We start from the raw sequence: 25,641 nt of genomic DNA on the forward strand, positions 1-25,641 counted from the left end.
GCATTCCATTTAGTATTTGGGTACATTAAGGTGATATGCTTTCGCAAAACATATGTTAATAAATGGCCGTAGTACAGCAAGTGGCTGGACATACATGTAAAGATAGATGTAAGTGTTGGATTTAATCTATGTACTTCTGAGACGAAATTTCATATCGATATATAATTACTGTACGATTGGAAGTGACTTACACCTTAAATCAAAGCTATTCTGTTATTTTAAATGGGAAAGAGTTTGTATATGTTAGGCCAATGAGTAACTTTTTGTGGCTGGTATTTTTAACCGTTGCCGTTTCCATTTATTCGGTAATTAGCGGCCAAGTATCTTAACATACGTTAGTGGAAAATTTTGTTGTCTAAGTCCGCTGTCACCGATTTGACCGAATTCCAAAATTTTTTCTCAGCATTGAATTTTTAAATGGATCTTCGATTTTTCGAAATGGTGCAATAACAACACGTCATAAAATAAAAATTGTGACGTGTTAAACTCTTAAGAGTATGATATACGGATTAATAGATAAAAAAAATAACCAAAACGCTTTATAAGAACAATGAAAACAAAAAATTTGGTAAATGACTGAAGGATAACGAATAAAGTTTTGATCTTTTATGCCTATTTGTGGTTGAATAATATTATACATTTTCGTTGCTACCTTTTATTCATTTGTATGGCTATTTTTTAAAATTTATCCTAGCTGTTATTTTATCCTTTAATTAGCTTCGATCTGCCATGTTACATTCTTATCGTTTTCAAAATCTCAAACATGGCTTATATATCATGAAGTATGAAAATTACCATCTCTTAAAAATTTTGATGTCTGCTTCTGGACCCGAACTGAAGATACAACCTTTAATTTGGAAGCGATAACAACAGGCTTTTAAGAGAAGCAAAAGCGTTTTTTAAGATGTGTCATATTTCTAAACTATAAACTGTAAAAAGGAATACGAAGTTTGCTAGAGGGTGCGTCTTTGGCAGTTTTCTCGACAACAGTTAGAATTTTTTGGGGCGAATTCGTTTCCGAATGCCCCTGTTTTCGATTGCCCCCTTTTGACCCTTGGAGGTTGGATACAGAAGTAATGAACGAAAAATAAGATTTTGCTCATTTTTGCTGTGAATCGAGTAGAACGCGGCTAAAAATAGCTACAAAAAAATGGGTGCTTTCATATTGATAACTTATGTAACTTCGCAAAACGACAAATATTCGCATGGAACTGTAAAATTGAAAAACAGATTTCATCTCAGAATAACCAAATAACTGCAAGGGAGTAACGGAAATAAGTCAATATGATTACGGATTATAGTACCACGGTGATGGGTTAACTGTGACGGAATTATTTTGACAATGTTGCAGGAATTCGATATCACTAGAGAAAAGCAAAAGACAATCTAATCTAAATCAGGGTTTTGAATTTATTACCGGAACAGCGTAACGGAATGGAGTACTAGTAACGGAAGCAGATAAAGTGATAGCAATTGAGGAAATAAAGTGTCGGAATGACGAATACAGTGCAGCGGATTATGTTAGACCTACAATACGATAATATGTTATATAGGACTAAGCACCCTTCACTTCAAATATCCCCATTAAATTTCTGATATTATGCGGTAAATAGCATTCAGAACTGCAGTATGATAACCAGCCGAACTGCAAACGATGGGGTGGCGTGGTAGGTTAACAGAAAGACTGCACCAAGTTTCAATTTGTCTTCACTCCGAGTAAGTTCGAACTCGCTCCGGAGAGAGTAATGTTAGGTAGGGTACAGTCTGTGGGAGCGTGTACAAGAAAAGCGTGTATAGGTATACATGCCTGGGTGTTCATAAACACTAATTGTTGAACCCTGTTCGCTACCACAAATGTCCTGGTTAATTTACTATTACGCACACAGTAGTTAAAGCCAAACATCTGCAAAATCTTGCCTAGAGAATTAACCTGATTCTAAATTACCTGCTTTTTCATATCAGTATTCTTTGTTCATGAATGGTTAAATCCATTTTAGTATGTTGCGAAGCTAACACTAGTCTGGCAGAAATTTGTAAACAAAGTGTCCTAATTCGGAGACCTTATATTTGCTCTAAATGTTACTAAGCTACGGACGCGAGGTCCATACAATTCGGGTGCAATATGATTGCCCTGAACTTCACCGTTCAAGATGCTGTCCTATTGCACTGAGAGCAAAAAATTATCTCTCTTCCTCTATCTCTTTTTTTTCCTGAATAAATCTATGTGAGTTCCTTTTAACTATACACCTGAGAAGAAGACAAAACGCAAGCAAGGATTCGTTTATCCGATAAAACGTGTGGCGCCCTCTGGGTGAGGAAACGACAGCCGGGGAAAGATCAGTAGGAGCGAGGGCTCTCGTGGCGCCGTTTGGACAAGAGTCGCTAGTTGGTTGCTCGCTCGGTGTTCATCATCGCTTGACTGATTCGCTGGCAGGTTTCGCTGCTGCAGTTGACACTGTATTCAGTCTGAGCAGTGAATGAGCGTTGGTAGATACTTGCCAGTTGCTCACCTATTCCTTTACTGATTGACTGACTGCCTATGTGGTGCTTATATACCCGCCGACATCAGCCCCCGTTACTGAAAGGTGGCGCGATTGTGAGGTCTGTCGTCAGTCTAGGAGACAGATAGACAGGGACATTCCTGCTGGGGCTATTGTAAGTACTTGCCTGTAGGGATTGCTTTTCTCTTCGGCGAATTCCTCCCGAACAGTGATTGTGCGAGATAGAATCTCTGTAAGCCATCATCGTCAGGATCAGTTGTCAGCTTGACACACAGATGTGGTATTGAAGTCGTGTGAGCTCTACTGTACTGTGCATGTCCTTGTCTGTGTTAACTTGGAAACATTGCCAAAGTGACGGCTGTTATCGTAGTTGGCAACCTAAAAAGGTTAATATCCTTTTCATCTTTTAGACGGAGCAGCCCATATGCGGGCCGGCTGGTTAGTTGTGTAGGTATCTGTACATACATAAAACATCGACTGACAGAAGTGAGGCATAGCTGGATTTTAAACACTGGATGATACAGACGACGGTGATGACAACGACAACAACGAAATCAAATATTTTATTAACGGTCCCGCATCGCCAAGCGATGCGTTCATTTAATGGTATAGAAATTAAAGCGTCCAGCAACTACAAATATTGACTAATATATAAAGTGCTCTCGATGTGGCAGTGTCTTGCAACGTCTGGACAACTAATAAAAAAAAATCTCATCTAAAGACTGCCAAAGTGCTGTTGTATAATAATAAAGTAGTCCGAGCAGGATCTGGCCTGCGTCGGTTCGTCAGTTGCTATAAATAGATTCAAGTGCCGTTATGGCTTGAGACTAGCACTTGGTGTGATTGTTGTATTGTATTGTACAACATTACCTTGCAAGTTGTGGTGACAGCGTGACAAATGTCATATATATGAGTTTTTTCTTATGTTAACATTACACTTAGCCATGGTACTTGCTTATTAGTGTTGATCGACCACTTTAGCGCTAGCGTACAATCAATACATTTACCTTAAAGCAAAGCGCTGTAACTAGCTCCGGTAACCGAAATTAATATAACCGTAGTTTTTCGATATCGTGACAATAGTACAGGTCATACATTCATGATCGGCACTGTCGCTTGACATGGAAGAGCTAATAATGATTGTCCAGTTTTGAGAAGATATTTATAATACAAGTTGCGACTGAGATTTGTCGGCCCTTTGGCTTCTAAAGCTTGAACTGAAACCCGCATCGCGTACCCGTACAACAAAAGCCTTTGCAGGCATTGCACAGCTCTATGAGCATTTATGACACTACCGATCAGCTTTCAAAATGTACTAGATGATACTATGTATTATCCATTCGACATTCATCTAATATATATCGCATCTTTGCTTGATCCAACGTCCATGCTTTTTTACTATAGCTAGAAAATCGCTTAGTCTTGTTCTTCTTGTTTATCTGGTATTTATCTATGCGGTATATGATCTGTTTTTGAAATTGCCCTTTTCACGTGATTTTTGTGTAGAATTTGCTAAAAATGTACTAGACTGTAGCCGGCGGACTTTGCCTCGCGCCTATTTTGTTATTAAATATACGTTGAGCATAGTTTTCCCATACAATATTACTGATTTGCACAGAAACAAACATTTGTACCTTGTACGATGTATCAGGGCTTTAAAATACATTCTGATCTAGGTTAGAACCCGGGCATAGGTACACTTTGTTTCTTTCGTGCTGGCAGAAGCCAGACGTCTGATGAAATGCCTAATGGCAATGCCGGACGTAAAATTCGCACCATACCGAAGATGTATCAGCACGGACGATGCTAGTGGAAACCTTGCAGATGCTACTACGGCGACGGCGGTTGTCAAACATGGAAAACGATAACGAAGCTGTTGCTTACCACCAACTAAATAAACATTACGCTCTAGGACAGAAATGAAGTCTTTCTCTTGAGGGGGTAAAGTAACTGACCGATCGGCTCCATCTTCTGCCTCTGCAGTTTCGTCAAACTAGTGGGATTACCTTTCAGACAATAATACATTGGGATTCTTTTGTACATATATGACAGTGCTTCTCAGAACTGCAGCCAGCGTTTACTTTCATGGCTGGGCCGCACTATTTGTAACTGTCTGCAGCAGAATTCGCTAATACTAGTTAAGTACCGTCTTTTATTATTACTTTAACGTAACATCGACTGGACAGAGCTCTAGGCTGACGTCGTGTAAGTGCAAAGTTACAGCAGCCTCCTTTGCATCAGAAGATGGCATCGCTGGCAAAGCCATTATAACGAGACCATTTTGTCGCTTGCATCTTTCGTGTTTGTTTGTTTCTAAAGGTTAGAGTTATTTTAAGGGTATCAGACAATACACGTTTCCAACTGAGCGGATACGAACTTTTAATGCTAGGAATAGACGCTTGAAGTTGGCGTAGAATTGCTTAATAGGAAAACCGTATGAACGAATTCCTATTTTATTGGAATTGCGAAATAATCAAGGATCTGTATTCGCTCAGTGCAACTGAACTTATTTCAAGCTGGGATGTCATGAAACTAAAATATATCTAATTAACAATATTCATTCTGTTACAGAAGGGATATGAGCAGTGCTGGCAACGAACAAATTGCGGCTGCGAACATGAAGAGGTCGCTGGTGGCTTTTGTAAAACGCCAAACCGGCCTCGATGTTGAAAGGTACAAGTTTGAGCTAGGTACTAGGGACAGACAAGAAAATATTTTTATCTGCCTTCCAATATAGCAGATTCAACATAGATGCGCTCAAAGCTTGGACGACTATACCTTTTTATGCTCACAACTCAGATTTATAACCAGAATCATTAAATATTTTGATTTTATCCAGAAATTGTACTGCAGTTACAAACGTACCCATAAATCGCACAAAGAGCGACCTTACTGAGATGAGCCAAGCATTACTATGCCGAATACTTCATCAACCAGTTCATAAGCAAATCGAGCTATCCTTTAACCTCTGTCATATATATTGAGGAATTCTTACAGCAAATTGACTCGTTTTTTTTTTAATTTCGAGTATGGCTCTATGCGTAATCTGTCTATGGAACACTTGTGCAGGTTATTTGTTTAACTGGCATTCTCTCTTTTTCCCTACGGTGTTAGCTTTGATTGATTTGTATTGCAAAAGTATTGATTCTTTTCATGGTTATCATCGTAAGAACTAACCGAATACTTGTCTAAGCTATGAACGAAGACAATGTTATTTATTGCTGTCGCTATTCTGACAGAGATCCTTTAGGTAAAATGTATTCTAATAATATGTTTAGTAAAGTAACTAAATACATTCAATTAAACGATCACTTTTGAGAACGATTGAAGTGGCAAAGCCAAAATAACATCTTGCATCAACGGGAGGCTCCATGTCTCTATTTTGACCGTTCTAGATAATTGTGACTGTATGACAAGACATTTTTGAAATTCGGTATTCCAGAAACGCGTATTACAAGCACAACGAATGCTAGCCTCGGGTAGTTGTAGTTATTATTATTATTAATTGCACTAAAGACTAAAAGTTGTGGAAAATCGTGGTATTCTTCTCATAAAGCAGCGCAATTGAACTGCATGTGATAGCGTCCCATCCGAAGATGGCTAGGATGTCATCAGAGTATACATTCAAGCAGTGGGGCTATTTTGACGTCGTTTACTTGAGCAAAATGATTTGTTTCGGATTAGGCGAGCAATATATTCTACTGTTTTTTACGTAAGGATAGAGTTTTTGGTTTATTTGACCGGCCTTGCTTATGCTGCCGTATTCTTAGAACCATTACAGGCGACCTGTATTATGTATATATAATTAAGCAGATATTGTCTTAGGGCGTGTCAGCTCGTGTAAAACGTGAGTTCACGTGAAATCCAACCAATCCACTCGTGAGAGTAACCATTTTATCAGGGAAAGCTTAGAGATTCAAACAGCCGCACTGCTGGTACTCATACATGGTAGCTAGGTGAAAGTAGTACCGTCCTCAGCAAAACTTTGCATGTTTTAGATGCTAGCAAATTTGTTAATTTTTCTAACAAGCATCGTTATGTAAAAAGGGTATTATGCTATAACGGGTGTTCATTTTCCTACTGGGAACTACCGCACAAAGATAAGTTACGATTTCGGGCTAGTTTTGTTCTTTTGTGTTTCTTGTAATACAGAACAGTTCATTTCTGAACATTACTGACAGAACCAACAGTCCGTAGCACATGAATCCGACGAAACAATGGTTAATGAACTACCGTCGTATTTGGATAAACGCATACACATGAGTGACAATTTCTCGCCTTTTGCTCATTATAATAATTATAACGTGAAATTTATTAGTCGCTATTATTAGCTGACTTTGATATGTCTATAACTGCCAACTTACATATCACTTGTGTTGTCATAGTTAGGATGTACGCAATAAATATGTTTGCTAATCCTAGGCGGGTGTTATAGTTTAGCGAGGTTGAACTAATTGCACTGTTAATGTGTCGATATAATGACCTGTAGCTTAGACGGGTATGATGACACTCCTACACTTCTGTCTACGGTTCTTTCAACTGCATTAGCAAATTTATGAATAGTTTGAAACTCCATTATTTCCCTTATGAAAGCAAGATTTCACGTCGACCCTGATGAGTAAAATTAAGATTAACTCACTTGTGGCATGAAAGAATTAGACTTTCAATACTTAATGAGTTGTTCTGTACCAGGTGTCATCTTCGTACAAAATATCGCTGAGTGCAGTAAACAAAATATAATTCATGTGACTCACAGATTGCCTGTTTCACCTGCAGAACGGAATACCAAATTTCACCTGAATAATACCCTACCATGCAGCTATATCTTTGCATCGTTTTTCTGTTTCATTGCACCTATCGCGTAGCACATTTTTGTATGTACATAACGTCATGTTGAAAAACCCTTTCCCCAAATAGTTAAGGGTGATTCATGCAGAAAGATACTGTTTCAAGTTCCCCTGTAGGAATCATTCAAATCAGAGTTAAACTTTTGCTGGAAGAATATTTTCTTTCAGCGGATAGATTTAGACGAACAATTTAAATGCGATGCATTTTGATTCCCGTTAGCCTCTGTCTGGTTATCAATATTTACTATGGAATGATCAGATGCCTCATTCTGTTTTTAAGTTTTTGAAGGGACAGTGTTTGTTAAGAGATAAGAGAAAAAGTACGGTATTTAGGTTACATTTGCGCGTAGTTATACTAATATATGAATAGCTCTAGGTAAAGGATTTCATATATAATGAGGCTAACTTGGGAAAAGTGACACAAAACGACGTAAATAATTTATCAACGTATTTAAACCTATCGCAATATACTCGTTTGCCTCTACTTTATACATTGCTACTAAGTCAGCTTTTATGCGAAAGCATATTGATTCGAATTCGTAGAAATGCCGTGATATCAAAAAATGAGACACAGTGTGTGTTTTCTGTTCCAAATATGCCTCGTCACATATATGTAAAATCAATATTTATCATACTTGCATTGATGTTTATTTCGATATGCGTGTGTGGTAGGTTACCCGGGCACAGCTAAAAATAAAACATCTCGGTTCAAGATGGTTATAAAATGAAAAAAAGATTTTCAGTGAACGATCTGAATATCGATTTAGGTATTTAAGAAATTTCAACAGCCTAAAGATAGTCGGCCAATTCAGCTTTATTTGTATATATTTATTAATTGTCTAATAGATTGGCGTAAAATATAATAAATTGTGTTTTTGTAGTGTCATCGATGATATTCTGGTTAAGTATTTACTGGCGATGGTCGACCCCGAGATGATGGACTCCGACGAGTTCGATGTTAATGGTTTACGAGAAATGCTTTCCGCGTACATCCCAGAAGTTGATCAAATAACTGAGTAAGTTTATTCTATTTATAAACGCTGTAACATTTATTTCATTAGCAAAACTAGTGATAATTTATTTTGGTTTAATTTTTTTAACTATAAAATTTCTGGTTAGCTTATTGCTAAAGCAAAATGCATCCTAATTATCGGGCCAATGGACGGTAGTACTAGTACAGTGCTTCAAGGTATTTAAAGTCGTAAACGGTATTTCTAAGTTTCGCAATTATATGCGCTTTTATACTAGGCGAAATATTCAGTAGTAAAGTGGAAACCACGCTAATACCCTATCAAACTACCCTGTTCAACGTGTGCACAACTGACTTAAACATATAAGCACTATAGAGAGATTTTACCATCTTAGTTATCTCTGAAAGTAAAAGGGACCCCGAAACCCAATAGACTCGAAATCTCGGAAATGAATTGCATAAAACAGCCTGCCTATATAATTCAAGTCTCCTGTAATTTATACTCGTACGACGGTTAAATCCTTTTGTAAAGTACCGTGGAGCGTCGTTCAATTATGGAACTCAAAAATGCATATTCGGCATTGCTTTTCTACTATTTTCGTGCCGAAAAAGCGCTGCTACGGCAAAGAAACACTTGGGAGGTCGAAGGCGAATGTCGAATAAGTGTAACCTTTCGACAGTTTTAGTTTATTCGCTTCAAAGCCGGAGATTTCAACTTGAACGACAAACCATGCTGCGGATGGCTACAAAAAACGAATCACCCCAAACTGCAAGCACTTCTTAAGCGAAATGCAGCCTTTTGACCTTAGCCTAGTTAACCTTAGAGCGGTCTGCACCGTTAGAAGTGAGCCAGATGGCTATTGTCAATCACTTGCATGCATACGGAACAATTAAAAAGAAGAAAAAGTATTCACTGAAAAAAAAATAAAAGGACAAATTAAAAAAGACTGGCTGACAATATGTCTATAGCTGCTGGCACGAGAGCAAAGCATGACAATTCTATTCCAGATCTTTATCGGCAACAAAAGACTGACCGCAAACCAGAATAGTTGGAGTACTTCAGTTCGATACGAGAAAAAAATATTCATGGTTAAAAGCTGCACCTCTGCATATTTGTTATATTGTGAGCTACTCAAACCCCAAAAAAAATGATAGGAGACAGTCACTCGAATCAACCCTTCTGTTTGAGCCACGATGTCATAAAATGGTCTTAAACTGGCAAAGGGCGACGTACGGTAATATTGTTGCATGGCGACGCTATATTGCCTACTGCTTTGATAAGCCAGCTCCTAGTGACGAACGTTTAAGGAGAACCTCTGTCGAACTCAATGAACAGCCCGTACACCACTCCATCTAATTTTCAATCGTTTCGGTGTATGTAGTACATTCAGGAAACTAAACACGTGGCCTCACAAAAGAGACCGAAGTATGCAAACGGGGAAACGTATCAATCACTTACGAAGACGAAGCATTTTTTTCGCGAGATACATCAGTTGCCAGAAATATGGGCGAAAATCGTGGTGGGCGAAAGACACTATTTCTACTGAGATGTATCCATCTGTTTAAACGTTACATAAATTAAAACAGAATAAAGATATAACAAGAACTTTTTTTATTAATTTACTAAAGGTAAACCTAAGCTACCCAATTGACCTCTCTCTTTAATATCCGTAAACCTAAAAGCAGTTATCGACTCAGGCACAAAAAGCATTACATTGAGAAAACTAGTTGATTGGCAGTGTTTTACAGTACTAAATAACATCTTTTAACCTCAGTTTGTCACCCTTCACGCTTTTTATCAACGAGCTTTCTTCATGGATCAGGCAACCTCATTTTTTCCTAAAGATGATCTTGTCCGCAGACGACCTTGTTATTTATTGATTTCACCTTCAACAAGCGCTAATATTACGAAACAACCCCGCTCTTGGATTTGATCTTCAAACTAGTAAGACAAAAGGCAGAGGCCGTAAGGTTTAAAAGAAAAAAAAGACTAACAGTAATTATTTTCATCTGAACAGTAATAATAACGGAATTGTTTACTCGATTACGTATCTCGTCTTCACGCTAACGCCAACGGAAAGATTTTTCGCTGACGGTATTGAGGAACAAAGCAGAAAAGCCAGCGGTTGTAGCTGTCAACCTAAAATCGAAAAAAAAAACGTTATTCATCAAAATAGTAACCAAGTTATCTAGTCTAAAAGTTTCGCCCACTGCTAACGCGAGATTCAAATTCTTTGGGAAAGGCGTCTGCGATCTCCTAAATTTGGGTAGAGTAAAGTCGATATTTTGAAGCTGATACTAGACCTACACGCAAGAGCTTGCGACCGTCTAATAGATTAACTGACCGATACTGCGACATTCAAGATAGAAGATATATCAAAAAGAAACAGCTGCACAAAGACAATGAAAACTGAAACGTACAGGACATTTACACAGACACAACGGTTAAATTATGCCAATGTAAATACTTTATTTTTTCATGCCTGAAAAGTATCAATAGCATGTGAAAATAAGCAAGCAAAAGTAGTTTCCATAGTATAACTTGGTTCACAATGAATGGGCTCAGTCACCTTATTTGTGAAACCCACGGGTACCTTGAACCCAATAAAGATTGCATCCGCAATCTATAACCGCCGGTGCAACCTAATTATATTAATTAATTTACTTGCAAACCTAAATATTAGATATATTCATATATGCACAAAACCATATCTTATAGCATATGTTGAATATTTATAACTATTAGTGTATACTGTGTATTTGCAAAAACAGTGTGAAATGGATGAACTATCAAGTCAGTTTATAAATGTGGTCACATTCATTATTGACAAATTTGGTTGTGCCATATAAAAACACGTTGAATTAAATATAGATTTAGCATTGTATTACGTTTTTCAGTGGTCAATTGGCTCAATGGGTGGCAGATACGTCGTCGCTTCTCGTATCTTTAGGAGAAGAATCACCTTCGCCTCCAGAGTCAATGGTCTCGTTTCGCGCCATCGAACCGATCGGGCCCCCAGTCAGCCAGGCCGTCCCGAAAGGACGTAAAGACCAGCCGCCTTCACAAAGTAATGGATACACCCATGACACCGAAATTAAAGCCAAAGGAAAAATTGTAAGTTTTTAAAAACTCTGTTAATGCCTGAATCAGCATAGGTATGACAGCTTTGTGGCCTGTGTAGCTAAGTCTTCGGTTAAAATAACCAAAGTTCCTTGACTTAAGCATTGTCTTATGTTACATTGCATAGGTAAAAATTAAAATATGTATTCAATATGTGACGTAATTCACTAGTTAGGTGATCTGATAAGCTCACTCATTTTTACCGATATATTTACTTTTATTCGGTTGGTGAACTAAAAGCTGAACCCAACATGACGCCGGTATAAACTGGACTGTTAAGTTAAACTCTAAGTCATTTCAAACTGAGCATGACTGTATCACGTGACTCATTTCAGGATGATACTCGGGTGGATGAATTGGCTCTCGAGGCATTAGCAGAGATGTTTCCACACAAGAACGCTCTTCGCATCCGCAAGAGTCTTCTGATCGCTAATGGGGAGGTAGATGCTGCTGCACAGCTGCTTCTTCAAGATGACGGGGTAGCGATGGGCAGTGACGAGTTACTTCTTAGCTCGACACAGATGGCCGCACAAAGAACACATGTCGATGAAAAGACACTCCGCGATCAAATCATTAACCGGTAGGTTAATGGATTCATGAGTCATCAATTATAGAAATGTTGTTATATTTGGTCAAAGTGTACAGCAAGTCACATTCCCGAAAGATCTCATATTAATTTTGCGTGAACGCATTAGAACATACGAAGTTACGGTTCGAGCTTTTAAACAGACAGGAATACGCATACCAGAGTTACTACTACAATGGCAATCAATACTTACGCAATTGTTACGACAATAATAAATTCAATATAACATAACGTTCAACTATTCTTTGCATTCCTATCTGGTCTTTCGTCAGTTGTGTTTCCGATACTGCATTCTCCGTTTCTATATGTAGTATTTATTTTGAACTTCAAATAAAACGTATTTCTCATTGGTTTTATTTAAATTACTTACCTGTCTTTTTGTCCTTTAATTACAGATATGCTTATGTGGACGTTGACGAAGATAAAAAGGAGCATAAGCCAGTTGTGCCTAAGTCTGAACCTAAAAAACTCATTCGTTATCGAGACAACAAAGTGGTCTCCGTTAAGGGTGAACGATTTACTATAGAAAAGAAATCACAAGAGGTCGAGAACTGACGTTCGCCTAAGGGGATGCCTTCAGGTCCCCGAAGTTCGGGTCGGCCAAGGGCTTTTGCTCCCGCCCCTATACCGCCACAGCTAAAGCATACCCAACAAACACTACTACCATTGCCATTATCATTGATTGTACTATTGCTATCTACAAGTCTACAAGTAATATTGCTATTAGTCTTAGTATTATTAATGTTATCACAATTCGTTGTATTGCAATGGACATGTTCGGCATCGAATCAGACGTACAATGCCAGTACAGTTGGTAAGATGTGTCTTTATAAAACCTTGATAAGCGCGCCGGTCGTAACAGATATCTTGATCTTTGTTCAGTATTTCATTAAAACGCTAAATCGTAAAAATACTGAAGCTGATTTATCGCTGCACTTCGCAATCGCGACAACGGCAACAACATGGGAGACAACTGGAAGTGTAGTAAGAGCGATAACAGTGATTATTCTATTGTTGTTATTATTATTATCATTAGAAACTATTCGGTTGAGACAGAAATCGTCATTTGAACTAGAATTATTGGTATGGACAGCGTGTGTCCAGATGAATCCGGCGGATGTGTTCTGGGGCAGTCGACAGTCAGAGGCTTTGAGGATGCGGTAACCCAGGTAGACATTAGGAGGTGTCGACGTTTGACTGTCTTTACATGTTGTTATTGCAATAGCTCTTAATGATCTCTACTCATAGAAAAGTGTAGGCGGTAGCCATGTCTCAAATGCCGGTCGTCCCTTGAATTTATGATGCAGAGGGTAAGCCTACCTCTAGAAAATCAATAGGGAGAAGTACAGAAAGCACAAAAACAGGTTCTGATGGAATACGTAAACGATAATTGCAAATGCTTGAAGGCAGAGTCTAATACTGAACTCAAGAGGATTAGCCCAAAACTAAATCGCATTGGGACCTAACGAACAACCTAAAAATTCTTAAAAGAAGCTATTTAAGGATAGAAAATGTAAGCAGACAATTTACGTCACCATCTCAAAATTCCGCATAATGCACTACCTGCACACAGCGTAACCAAGCCGGTATAGCGCTCTTCAAGTGAAACTACCACTTCCTAGTGGCCACAATATATTTTTACTATACTTGTTTTAAAACAATTATAGTTATTGTGTTCTGGTAATAAAAAGAAGAAACGGCAAAATTGGTTTATAATAAAGACGTGCATTTTTTAACTTCCTGGGTAATTTTCGGGCTGCATTACAAATTAACGCAATCATAATGACAAAAAGGTATTTTGTACAGGCATATCCGTTCTCGATCTGAAAGAATCACAGATCAATTTATGGGCTCTCTTAGACAGCCCATCAAGGGCGACGGCACTAGTGAGACACAATATGGTCACACGAATGTTCTGATTCAGCTTCGTGTGTTACTTTAGCTTTAACTACTCGGCCATTTTCTCTTGTTGTGATACCACCTTAGTATTGTAGAAAAGATAACAGCAGGCTACTTTTTTTTTAGGCATTTAGTTACCTGTATATCTTAAGTAACATAACTTTGTACGTCCCTGCTCTGTAATTGTTGTAGGTTTTTCACCTGCGCCATTTAGTTTTCTTCTTCATGGTTATCAAAATCATGAAACATAATCATCGAAACGAAATGACGTAGCTGACTTAAGGCCAGCGTAACTCTCCAAGAAAAACTTCTGATTTTTCTAAATATAAACAAATCTGCTACAACTTACCCACGTTTATTTATAGTAGAGAATACCTCGGTAAAAAAAAGTTTGGTTGTTTATACGGACCACAATACACCGAGTAAATTTTAGGCTGGTGGAATTTGGATACGTTTGGTTGAAGAAGTCAGTTTGAATCTGCAAACATAGCACTGATCTCGAACGCTAGGCGTCGTAAATAAGTGCTATAAAATTACCAGAACGAAACGAGATGTAAAGTAGTTAATTGGCCCTACTATGCATTCGCAATCTAACCTTTAATCAGTAACCATCAAATTAGGCGGCTTTTGAGCTTCTGAAACTCCAGTACTCTTACGTATTTTATCGTTCGGAAACTTTTGCCAACATCTATACATGTATACATACAGACATATGTAAACAAATTACATAGACGCACATACAAACGTGTACACACAAAAAGCTATCAACGTATGTTCCATTGGTGTTAAATAGACATTAATACAACGGTCGATAAACAAAGAATGGCCCTTAGGTGTTTGTTAACCGAATGTTGTCGACATTACTCCTCAAACAGCCGCCGGACGGTCTGATATTATTGATCGTTGAAATATCGAGTATCGCCTCCTTAAATATGCCAATGGTGCAATCAGAGGCGCCTTACGTAGATCTATTTGATCGTTTTCATGGAGAAAGGTAAAAGAGAAATAATTGGATACGAACTGACTAAATGACCTGATGATGACTCTCTTAAATTGTTCTAGTCGACTGTCTTAGGTTACCAGTGTCGCAATATCATGCATGGATAAGCACAGGTTTGCAATACTACAAATCATCAACATAAACCAAAAACCTATCTCCGAGCCCAATCTTCCGTTATGGTATTAGCAATACCTAAATTTCCCGAGTACACACTTAGTTATACTATCGACTCAGTGTTTGAGCTATGAATGAGTAGTATGGAACCGCTCTTTACGGGTCACTTGAAGAAATGCCGCAAATACTATATACACGCATATTGGAATACCATGTACTTCATTCACCCAATGACGTTTTTATATGGACCTCTCAGATTAGCTATATGGCTAGCATTGGAAGAAACACACTGTAGGTGTGCTGCTAGAAGATAAAAAACCAACTAAAGGTCATCATCAGGCTTGTTTCCTTAAAAAATATATTAGATATATATTCTTCAACGTGGCAGCGTTTATCTATATTCGACTAATTGTCATTGTGGCACAATCCGTAAGCTAAAATATAGCTTTTTATTTCATCGCCGAGCGAGTACTTTTTAATGGTCTTTATTGTGACAGTAGATACAAGTAACGAGTAAGGATGTTCAATGTACCATATATAAGTAACTTTTACTTGTTTTTTATTTTTTAAAAGACTACGTGTACTTAGCATGTGTTTAGTTCCTCTCGAGGTTGTCCGTAATTCACTTTTTATAATTGTAATCATTTACTGAAAACAATTATAATTTAGATTATTAATTTACTTAATATTTAATAGTAATTAAAATAATAAAATAATAAATACATACATCGTGGCTTGTGATACAATTATGCCATTTATTCTCACGCAATACATTTTTTACTACATTTTCTCCTTCGATCTTGTGAAATCACTGAAAAGTATAATTTACTTCAAAAATTATTGGATTTTTACATATAATTTCCAGAACAAAGTGAGTCTATCCCTCTGTCCCTCTCCTTTCCCTTTACAGCCTTTTTTCATCATTAATGAGCCGATATTGTTAGAAGAGCTCTTACTGGTATACTCTCGATGTATTTGAGTCGCGCGCACGAAATCCGCACTTCTCTCACAACAAGTGTCATTTTCATAAACGTCTACTTCTAGCGTTAATGACTTTAACCTATTCAGCAGTCATTGCACGTCGTTAATAAATTGAGCCATATCTGCGTTACTGTAGTGTATATATATGATTACTGGCCATAGTTGGAAAAAATAAAAGTATTCAGTTGCCTTATCTTATTGCTGCTAAAATTAATAATAGAAATATATAATGGTATAAACTATTCGACATTTCCACAAAGTTGATGATGTTTACATTAAAAACTTGCTACAATACCCAATCTTATAAAAAAATGATTTTCTTTTAGAAATTCATGAAAATTATCTTTTAATTGGAGATTTGTAATATAAGCACTATTTAAAATACAAAGAGATTGTGTACACTTCCGCGTCATCATCTTACAGACCAATTGACCTACACTCATATTATTATAATCACTTTTACACTAATTAAATTTTTTTTTAATTTTTATGTATCTTCTTGTAGCATTCTAGCATTACACACTGTGTAATGTAAAACGTGTGAATAACCTGTAACAGTAAATCAACATCGCTGAAGCCATTCAGCTAGATTACATTACACGCAACTCTTCTAACATGACATTATGCACCCTTATATTACATTGATAATCACACCAATTGTCACGCCGTGAAAAAGATTCCAGCTAATGATCGACTGAATTAACTCACATTAAGTGTTTTTGATTTTCCGCGACAGTAGCCATGGAAGAGCTCCCGAAACTGAACAATAATGAAAGACTCAACGAGGCATGAACTTAAATCAATCATCAGTGGGAAAGTAAATAGAAAAACATTTTACTCGCACTAATCACGTAAACGCTTGCATATAGGACACGGCTGCCCTAATAATTCGCATGTACCTTGAATACTATATTTATAAATATCTAGGTGTTATGACACTTGACGCACGTACGCGAGGCATTAGCCCGTGGAAATGCTTGTACGTTAATCTAGGCCTATGACTAGTTAGGCATTGATCTTATCCATTTGTGCACTACCTAGTTCACTCATGTACCTACTTTAGAATACGCCCGTTATTGGACAGATGCAGATCACAGCGTTTATCGGCTTTTTAAAGCCTACAATTGGCAGGACAAACAACTATTTTGAATGAGTTGTCTTTACGACCAAATATTACGAAGGCCGCGCAAACACTATTTTCAAATACGAGTTGTCGAACTCGATCACAGATGATTTCATAATAGGATTTCATCGAAGACGAATCAATTTTTTCGAGTAATTCCTTGACACTCGCTTGAAACGCTTTTTCATCACTTTCAACATTGAGGTTCGCAGCAATATGTCGTACCTGCGGCAAACCCATGTCAACCGCAAGCACCTCGACAAAAAGTTTGTCGTTAATACACTTAAACAGTGGACCCTTGAGAATTGCTACTACATGAGTCTCGGCGCGCTTTCTCTGAAGAGCACTTAGTTTTTCCTGTGACAACAGTGTCACCTTAATGAGACTCTCCAAAGTAGCCGGCCTATCTTCTTTCCTAGTGGTGGTCGCTGAGTCTCTACTTACTGACTGTACTTCCTGTCGGCTCGCAGCAACTAACTCCAGTGCATCTTTGAATGACACTCTTCGTTCACTATATTTATCTTTGTCAAACGTACGCACCTTCACCATTTCTGGATCCGTGTCCTTGAGCAGTAGTATATGGCCCACATTCATTTCCCGGCAGATCTGGGATACCTCTTCGACGCTTAAGGTAGGGTTCATCGTCGTGCTGCTCGTAGACCCAAGCCAAAGGGTCCGCAATACGAGCGCACTCTCTCTATTCATGGCCTTCTGGGCTGTTGTGCAAACAACCGAATCAACGTAAGAAACTTTTTCGAATTCAATAGCTAGCTTGACAAGTTTGTCAACTGTAAAACTTACTCCGACAGCTCGATATTGAGGAAGCACATCCGAACGTGCCAAGCGTACCCGAAAACGATTAATTAGCGTATCATAGCAACCACCGACGGCAAGAACATCTTGACCGCTTTTCAAACGTTTATTTGTGCGGAGCTTCACTTCGAACAACAACCCCGTATTATAAAGACTGGCATTATGTACGAGGCAAGGAACGATTACAACAGGCAGCTTGAATGAGATGCTCTCGAGTAATGTTACGACGGTGTCAAGCTCCTCAAGCGCACTCTTCGCTGCAGCTCCGGCTGCACCTTTGTTGTGAATTATTGAACGGTACATTGCAATAATCTTAGCCATTGAGTCTTCTACTTCCCGGAATTGTGAAATCATGTTGATACAGGTCTCCGGAAGACTCATGTCACTTAGCTGGTTTTGAATTTTCAGCTTGGACACGTATCGGTTTCTCAGTAATTTGAGTATTTTCAATTGCTTAGTCTCATCATTGATACCAGCATATAATAGTAACGATTTTAGTAAGCCATAGTGATTGATGCGCAGATAGGGTCCCAAATCTAACTTGTCCAAAAAAGAAAATTGGCAAATTACTTCTTCAATAACTGAAAACACTTCCATCAGTGGCAGCCGTTCATCGGGGTCGATATGGGTGCTAGCGATATCAAAGCTAGCCTCGAATAGCTCTTTCGGATGACAGCCAAAAATGCGCCTCGAACGGAACACTCTATCTATTGCATATCGTTTAATGAATGGAATGCCCTTTCGAGCAACATATCGCGCAAAAGGGACTCGCGTATTGTGCGGTATACTCACAAGACTTCCTTGATTGTCCATGAGCTCCACCATGTTCTCATCGGCCTCAACACGACCGCTACGCGGCATCAGCAATGGTACGTACACATTTTGGGCCCCATGAAGCTTCATAACGGCTTCAATTCTCTCACGCACACAGCAGAAAATAGCAGAGTTCCGAAGAGATGTATCCGAGTTTTGAACATCGTCCATATCAAAAGTGTACTCCCACACATCGTCCATTTGTTGGCTAAATAATGAGTGCACAAGTTTCTTATAAGTTTTGCTTTGACGATTCGAAACTGTGTGTCGGAGCATTTCATTTAGCTCAGCTTCTTCAATGACCGGGGGGGGCAAATAATCTGAGCTGAGCAAATCAACTGATGTTGGCCTTTTAGAGGGATCGTGATGCAGCAACCATTTAACCAGATGAACTTGTTGATGACTGAGAAAGCTCTCGAAATCCTGTGGCAGCTTAATATCTGGCAGCCGTATATTCCCTAAATTTCTCGCTCGTTCCATCTTGGTTTTGCAAGGATAAGACATTTCGAAGAAAATTACCCCTAATGAGTAAATATCTACTTTCTGTGTATAAACACCCCCTGTTTCGGACTCAGGTGCTGTATAAAGTTCAGTGCCGACCCTTCCCGTCCTGCTTTCGGTTCCGAAATCGGGGGACTTAATGACATCGCCTTCTTCTGGCCTAGTACCCCTAGCTGTTGTAGCTAGACCGAAGTCCCCGATTTTCGCTCGATCGGTCTTACTGAGAAAAATGTTTACCGGCTTGAGGTCTCTATGAATAATTCCTTGTTGGTGAATATGTACAAGGCCTTCAATGATTTCCCGAAATAGCCTCCACATACGATCGGCGTCTTTGTACAGTCCACCGTCGATCGCGTTGCGTAATGTCAACTTGTCACAGAACTCCATTTGAATAAACATATATTGCACCTGACATGCCGAATCTACCTCGCTTACTTCACCTGTGTCATTATCGTTATTGGACGGAGGGCTATTTGCAGAATGCTCGAACATGATGTCCGACGACTCGGACTTGTGCCCTATACCGAAAAGCTCACCTTCGGAACTATCGCTGGATTCTACGGCATTCTTTGGCATTACATAACTCAGAGAGACGCTCCATTCGACCGACGTATCAACCATCGGAGGAGCTTCAAAATGTGGCTCAACCCGGTTCAGCATTAATGATAGTGAATCTGATTTTTTAGGCGATGTTCCTAATTCAGCTTCAATATCAGTCTTCATCGCAACGACTTCGACCCACGAATTGAAGTACCGTACTACATTTTCGTGATTTAGTCGAGATAAAAGACAAACCTCCCTAATGATTTTGCGATTTAAATGCCTATTGGAGGGCTCAAGGAGAATCTGCTTAATTGCGTAGATATTGCTATCAAGCTTGTTTCGCACCTTTAACACTAAACCAAAGCCACCACTGCCGAGAAACTCAAGAATCTGAAATTCAGTTTTTAAGCGAGAAGTACTTGGGAGATCATTGTACGAAACGGGAATATTGTTTGAGCTATTGGCGATCGCACCTTCATCGGCGTTATCCGTTTCAAGAGACTCCAAGTCGGACGTGCTTGAAGGTGTGTTTGAGATCTGGGACTTGTAAATAATTTTCTTCGTAATAAATTTATGTTCTAGCAATTGACTCACTTCCCAACGTTCATTCTCGTTCCTTGCAAAGCACTTTTTAAGAAAATCCTGAAAGTCACTCGGAAACAACGATGAAATTTTAATTATGTTTTCATGAATCCTTGAGCCCTGTGCCAATTCCAACGACAATAGGCCAACTGAGTAAACATCAAGTTTCATGACATTCGTTGGCTTAGACGAGTCTTCACCACCAAATAGACTCCTCATTAAATCATCGAGATTTTTCACTACTCCGAAATCAGAGATTTTAACAACACCTCGTTGGTTAACAAAGACGTTGCTTAGAGTTAAACCTCCATGGCTAAGGTCGTTCTCATGCAAATGAAGAAGTCCGTTCAAGATGTCTTGACAGTAGGAACGCAACACTTGTAGGTCCAGAGGAATACCTTGCGAGATATGCATTTTTAGCGGAGTATGCCCAGTTAGCATTTCCTGCAAAATTGATATCGTTATTTTATCTTTCTGAGGTTCCTGTAAAATTCCGTAGTATCGAACCAGGTTGGGATGTTGAACTCGACAGAGAATACCGAACTGAGAGTCCACCGTACTCAGAAGCATTTGCTGGGACGAGTTCAACTCGAATTCCTTCAAGCGGCTCGAAGCTGTAATAATAAAAACAACTTATTTAGCGGTCTATAAAATTAGCGTTAACTGCCAGAGGGATGATAAAGGAAAAATTGGTACCGTAAATACTATACGTAAAAGCTACGATCATCTCACACAATTATTGTAACTGAGTTAAAATTAAAATCGTTTAGCATTAATTTCACATTTTTATAATATAGATAGGGGTATGTAAAGTAGGATGTAAAGAAAAGCGAAATATAACTATTTGTTAATAATTATATTTCGCTTTTTATATAATCATTTTTCCTATACTGTATTGAATTCCCTATGGCTACTTTTATACGGTATAAAAATATATGAACGTACATTTTTGTGTAAAGATCCATTCATGCAGACAAAAGGTCTCTCCGGTCGCAGCTTCCATAGCAACAAAAGCAACGCTCCCACCCGAAGAATGTCCTAGACAACGACCCCGATGTAATGTTCGTTCTTTACCACTTACTGTGATTTTTACTTGTACAACTTTATGACCCTTGCACGATGTTCCGCTTGCTGGAATTGCACACGAGATATTCCTTTAGTAATTACAATTTCTCTCAAATCCAAAATGCGGTTTTTCGTAGATGATGTATATTACGTTTTCAATTAACATTAACAAGTGATATGCTCTTACGGTTCAATACAAGATATGATACGAAATTATACATTCAGTTTTTATGGTTTTACGCTTGGGTTGAAAAAGAGGAGATAGCTCTATGATTTTGTCCGTGTTAGAATAATTATATGTAGAAAAAACAACTTTATTAATGTTGACTACCCACATTCAGAGTCATCTGGACTCTTGTCCGATGAGTAGCTAAGACGCATATCGTTCTGTCCACTTGAGTTGGCCCTTCGCCGGCGAGCTTCTTCTCTTACTTGCTCCTGTCTCATTTTCACCTGATATGCAAGCTGATCGATTACCTTTCCTTGCTCTTCCTGTCAGATAAGCAATAACGCGAAGGTTGATTTGTCAAAAATAAACCTAGTTGTTTTTCGTAGACTACTGAAAAGACGACCAGTTGTGTGGTAAATTTGCTGTTATTTGGTCAAGCTGCTCTAAACTTTTTGGTGTTTTATTTTTTGAGATAACGAATAAAAAAATAGCGCATTCAGATTGAATTTACTACAAGGATTGTGGAACTAAAATTATCCAATCAGCCAATCATGTATGACCCCAAACTGCATTTCGTAAGCACTTAACCATAAGCTAATTCACCTTAACAATTAAAAGTAATTTTGGTAGTTATTTTATGACCTGCTCCTTAGCTTCAAGAGCTTTTTGCTCCTCTTCCAGTTGCTCCTTCTGTTTGCGTTTGTTCTGCATCATCTCATCGTAGATTGACAGTGCCCTTGGTTTGTTGAAGCGAACGAGATATTCCTGCACATACTGGCACACGTTCAGGATCATTACCTACATTCCCAATCAAGTTATTTCCCGTGAATCTAGATCTAACAAGTCCTACGAATTAAAGAATGACTGATTAATGATGTATCATATTTGGCGGGCCAATGCCATTGAATTGTTTACAAAACTAAATAATAGTAAATCGCTAAACGTTATATGACAAACCAAAGAACAGCAGATAAACGATATTTGCGGTAAAAAAAACGGTGCTTATTGTATTTAAAAAATACAGCCAATTTTCGGTCAAAAGAATTAGTTGTAAATTGACAGTCAATTTGTAAGCTAATCTACTATTATTAGTTACATCTGAAAAATATGTTCACTACTAGAACCCTGTCACACCTACTTTTTAAAGTTAACAAATTTTACAGATGAAATATTAATCGTACCTCTCCTTTTAAATTTTCTGCCATTTTGTTGATCTCTACTATAAGTTGATCTGTCGCACTTGTTGGCACGCCTTTATTATTCAAAACTTCAAATGATGGCACGCTATCAGGGTAAGTCGGACCGCATGTTACGCGTAATGTAAGCTCCGCATGACTTTCCTTGTTGGTCATAGACTTCTGTGGTCTTAGACGAATCTTGACGTCCAAAGGATGCCATATCTAATTATTAAACCCAGCCGGTAGTGAGAAGCAGATACGTTATCTCTGATGGGTTATTTGTTCTCGTATCAAAGCTTTTTTTAGTATACAAAGCTAAATGCTTTCCTACTCATCACTTTGAAGACTTGGCCAACAGCAGTTGTATCTATAGAGTATGAGTTTGCAGAAAGATACATACATGCGAATATATTAATTCGATTACTTGTATCATCAGGTATGAGGGGCCGGAAACGAAACGCTTCAGTAAATGAAGCACTATGATTCCTTATGATTATATTAAAAGCAGAATTATATTTCGCACGAAATTATACAACATGGGAAAATTCCTTTACGCAAAACAGAAGATCATTCACCTTCCATTTAACTTTTTTCGGTCGTAGATCATGAACGTCGTTGACATAGATCGACTGAAGCACCTCGAGCTCTTCGTCCTGTCTCTCACCGTAAGTGGACATCCTCTAAGCTTCCAGCTTCCCTCGTCCGCAACGCCGGCTGAAAATAAAGCCAAACTATACACTGACGCAGTCGATGTTGGTAAACTAAAGTGCTAAAAAACCGGTCTTTCTTTCGGCTGGAATTTGAAAAAAATCATCGAGCATAATGTTTAAAATTTAAATTCGTGCCGCTGGAATAGTCTCGACCACTTCTGCCATGATAAGATACTACTACATACGGAGAGACTGAATGGATCGAAATCTAAAAATAACTTCAACGTCCACAGACGTTTTCATGTTTTGAGCAACTTCTCAATTAAATTTCAATCCAGAAGTTAATCGTATTATATGCGAAGAGGCGGTCAATATAGTTTCATACATCTTCTTAAGGCGCAAAATACTTTCCATTAAGAGCATTCTGCAGGGATCGAAGGTGGTAATCGAAAGGATCAAGATCACTAAGGCACTATACCCTGAGTGGTGCAAAACATCCCAATTAAATTCGTACAATTTTGGCGAGTCACTAAAGGAGCGTGAAGGAGGAAGTTGTCATGATAAAACATGACTCTGCTTTTTCCAGAAACAAAACTTTGACACTCACCCTAAATACACATTCGAGATTTCCATCTTTGAGGACTTGTGCAACTTAAGTGAAACGTGCCATTCAGCCGAACACGGCGCCAAAAGAAGCCGGAAAACAACCCTGCAAATACAGTAATCTACCGCTTCTCTTCCATCACCCAAGTGTGTTTGTTGCGCCAAAAATTTAAACTCATTAACCATGTGTCATAAATCAGTTTGCCTCAACTTTCTCATACCATTCAAGTAGCATATAGTTAGTCATTTTTGAGTACTATATATATGTGCGTTCACTAGTACCATTCTATCAATATAATTTAGGGTCTATACAATTCTACAGTATGTAACAGCAGTGATAGGGTGCTGTTGGTAGCCGTCTAACCGTTGTCAACATACTAGGGTCCTTCATCACAAAATAACACGTGTGCACGTACACTTCATCGCTTGATTTGATGTCCGAACGCACGGATTAAATATGACATAAACAAGCCTTTATTTCAATGACATGAGTATGATACAATTATATGCACGGAGATTAAGCAACATTTCATCAGATGTATATATATATATACGACTCAAATTGTTATTAATATGACAATTATTGTTTTTTATTTTATTTTAACTGATTATTGTTGTTATTATCTAAATAATGTAGCAGTCCTTGTACTGTGGACTGTACGTGATAAAAAGCTTTACGAAGCCTGTACAATCTCGCGCAATGCATAGACTTCGACTGCCGCTACAGAATAAATAAAAAAAAACGTAGACCCACAAAAGACACGCATTAAATACACAATCATCTCAATGGCGGTAATAGGTAACTCTACAATAACATCTGCAGTGCAGTAGATGATAGATTATTTAAACACGGTTGTAAAGACTGGAAGGCTCATCCGAACTATACATGCCGATCGTATTCAGTATTTGGCATCCTAGCTGACACTGTTATTCTATTCAATGAAAACCAGCTGCGGCGTGAAGCCGAGTTAAAACTTGTATCTGAATGCACGACAACAATAACGAGGCGCGAACAAAACAGCACTTCTACAGAAAACCAATTAAGAATTAAGCGTACCGTACTTGTTAATTTCATATATGAGCTATAAATTACCAGTGATCCATGATGATGAAGTGAGTATCTGTTTCACAGACACTGTTAAGACGATATTAAGAACATTTTAGCTATTTTTGTTAGTAGTGAAAGCAAAACCAACTCCTCGAAAAAGGAGATGCAGAAGGATTCGAACAACAAAAACATGAAAACGCCAACTTACATAGCTACATTTGTCTAGAGGTGAACAAAATGTTAACGGTAAGCACTTTTGCACACGTAGTCTCGGAGTTCCACGCACCAACTCTCTGTTTTGCTGTGTTATTTATGTGATACGAATCGAGCCACAAAAAACGTACCGCGCGATGATGTGGTTCGACTGTGATACAAAACAGAGCATTACACACACAGAAAACCTCACTAATGACCAATTCTGTGATTTGACTCTTGTCCAGCGCGTTGTCTGCCTCGCTGCAATTTGTTGTAGTCGCAGCAACCGCATCCGTTTGAGGGATACTTTTTCTTATCCAATAGGCAATACAGTAAGCC

General features: G+C 38.4%; 2 protein-coding genes across 9 annotated transcripts; one reads left to right on the forward strand and one right to left on the reverse strand.

The window, feature by feature from the left end:
- The first annotated feature begins 28 nt into the window (after positions 1-28).
- On the forward strand, positions 29-15,509 carry LOC111271189 (CUE domain-containing protein 2-A). Of its 4 annotated transcripts, none has more exons than XM_022851837.1 (6): positions 29-108; positions 5,073-5,174; positions 8,230-8,364; positions 11,217-11,433; positions 11,775-12,019; positions 12,421-15,509. In XM_022851837.1, exons 2-6 carry the CDS (start codon positions 5,080-5,082, stop codon positions 12,578-12,580), a joined length of 852 nt encoding a protein of 283 aa, XP_022707572.1. In that variant the 5' UTR covers positions 29-108; positions 5,073-5,079; the 3' UTR covers positions 12,581-15,509. The 4 variants fall into 4 exon arrangements, with proteins under 4 accessions (XP_022707572.1, XP_086828966.1, XP_022707570.1 ...); XM_022851835.2 differs by lacking the exon at positions 29-108 and adding an exon at positions 2,330-2,887; XM_022851836.2 differs by lacking the exon at positions 29-108 and adding an exon at positions 2,330-2,655.
- A 260-nt stretch (positions 15,510-15,769) lies between these two features.
- Positions 15,770-25,462, reverse strand: Gcn2 (eukaryotic translation initiation factor 2 alpha kinase Gcn2). 5 transcript variants are annotated; one of them, XM_086972839.1, is made up of 8 exons: positions 25,316-25,409; positions 24,064-24,187; positions 23,382-23,520; positions 22,810-23,028; positions 22,271-22,426; positions 21,795-21,951; positions 21,340-21,525; positions 15,770-21,008 (listed from the first exon to the last, which is right to left on the reverse strand). In XM_086972839.1, the coding sequence occupies exons 3-8, from the start codon at positions 23,481-23,483 to the stop codon at positions 17,131-17,133; spliced, it is 4,698 nt and encodes a 1,565-aa protein (XP_086828965.1). In that variant the 5' UTR covers positions 23,484-23,520; positions 24,064-24,187; positions 25,316-25,409; the 3' UTR covers positions 15,770-17,130. The 5 variants fall into 5 exon arrangements, with proteins under 5 accessions (XP_086828965.1, XP_022707568.1, XP_022707565.1 ...); XM_022851833.2 differs by lacking the exon at positions 24,064-24,187 and having other exon boundaries at positions 25,316-25,462; XM_022851830.2 differs by having other exon boundaries at positions 23,382-24,165; positions 25,316-25,436.
- Between the last annotated feature and the right edge of the window lie 179 nt (positions 25,463-25,641).

This window comes from Varroa jacobsoni, unplaced genomic scaffold (genome assembly GCF_002532875.2).
Source record: "Varroa jacobsoni isolate VJ856 unplaced genomic scaffold, vjacob_1.0 contig00415, whole genome shotgun sequence".
Taxonomy (NCBI): Eukaryota; Metazoa; Arthropoda; class Arachnida; order Mesostigmata; family Varroidae; genus Varroa; species Varroa jacobsoni.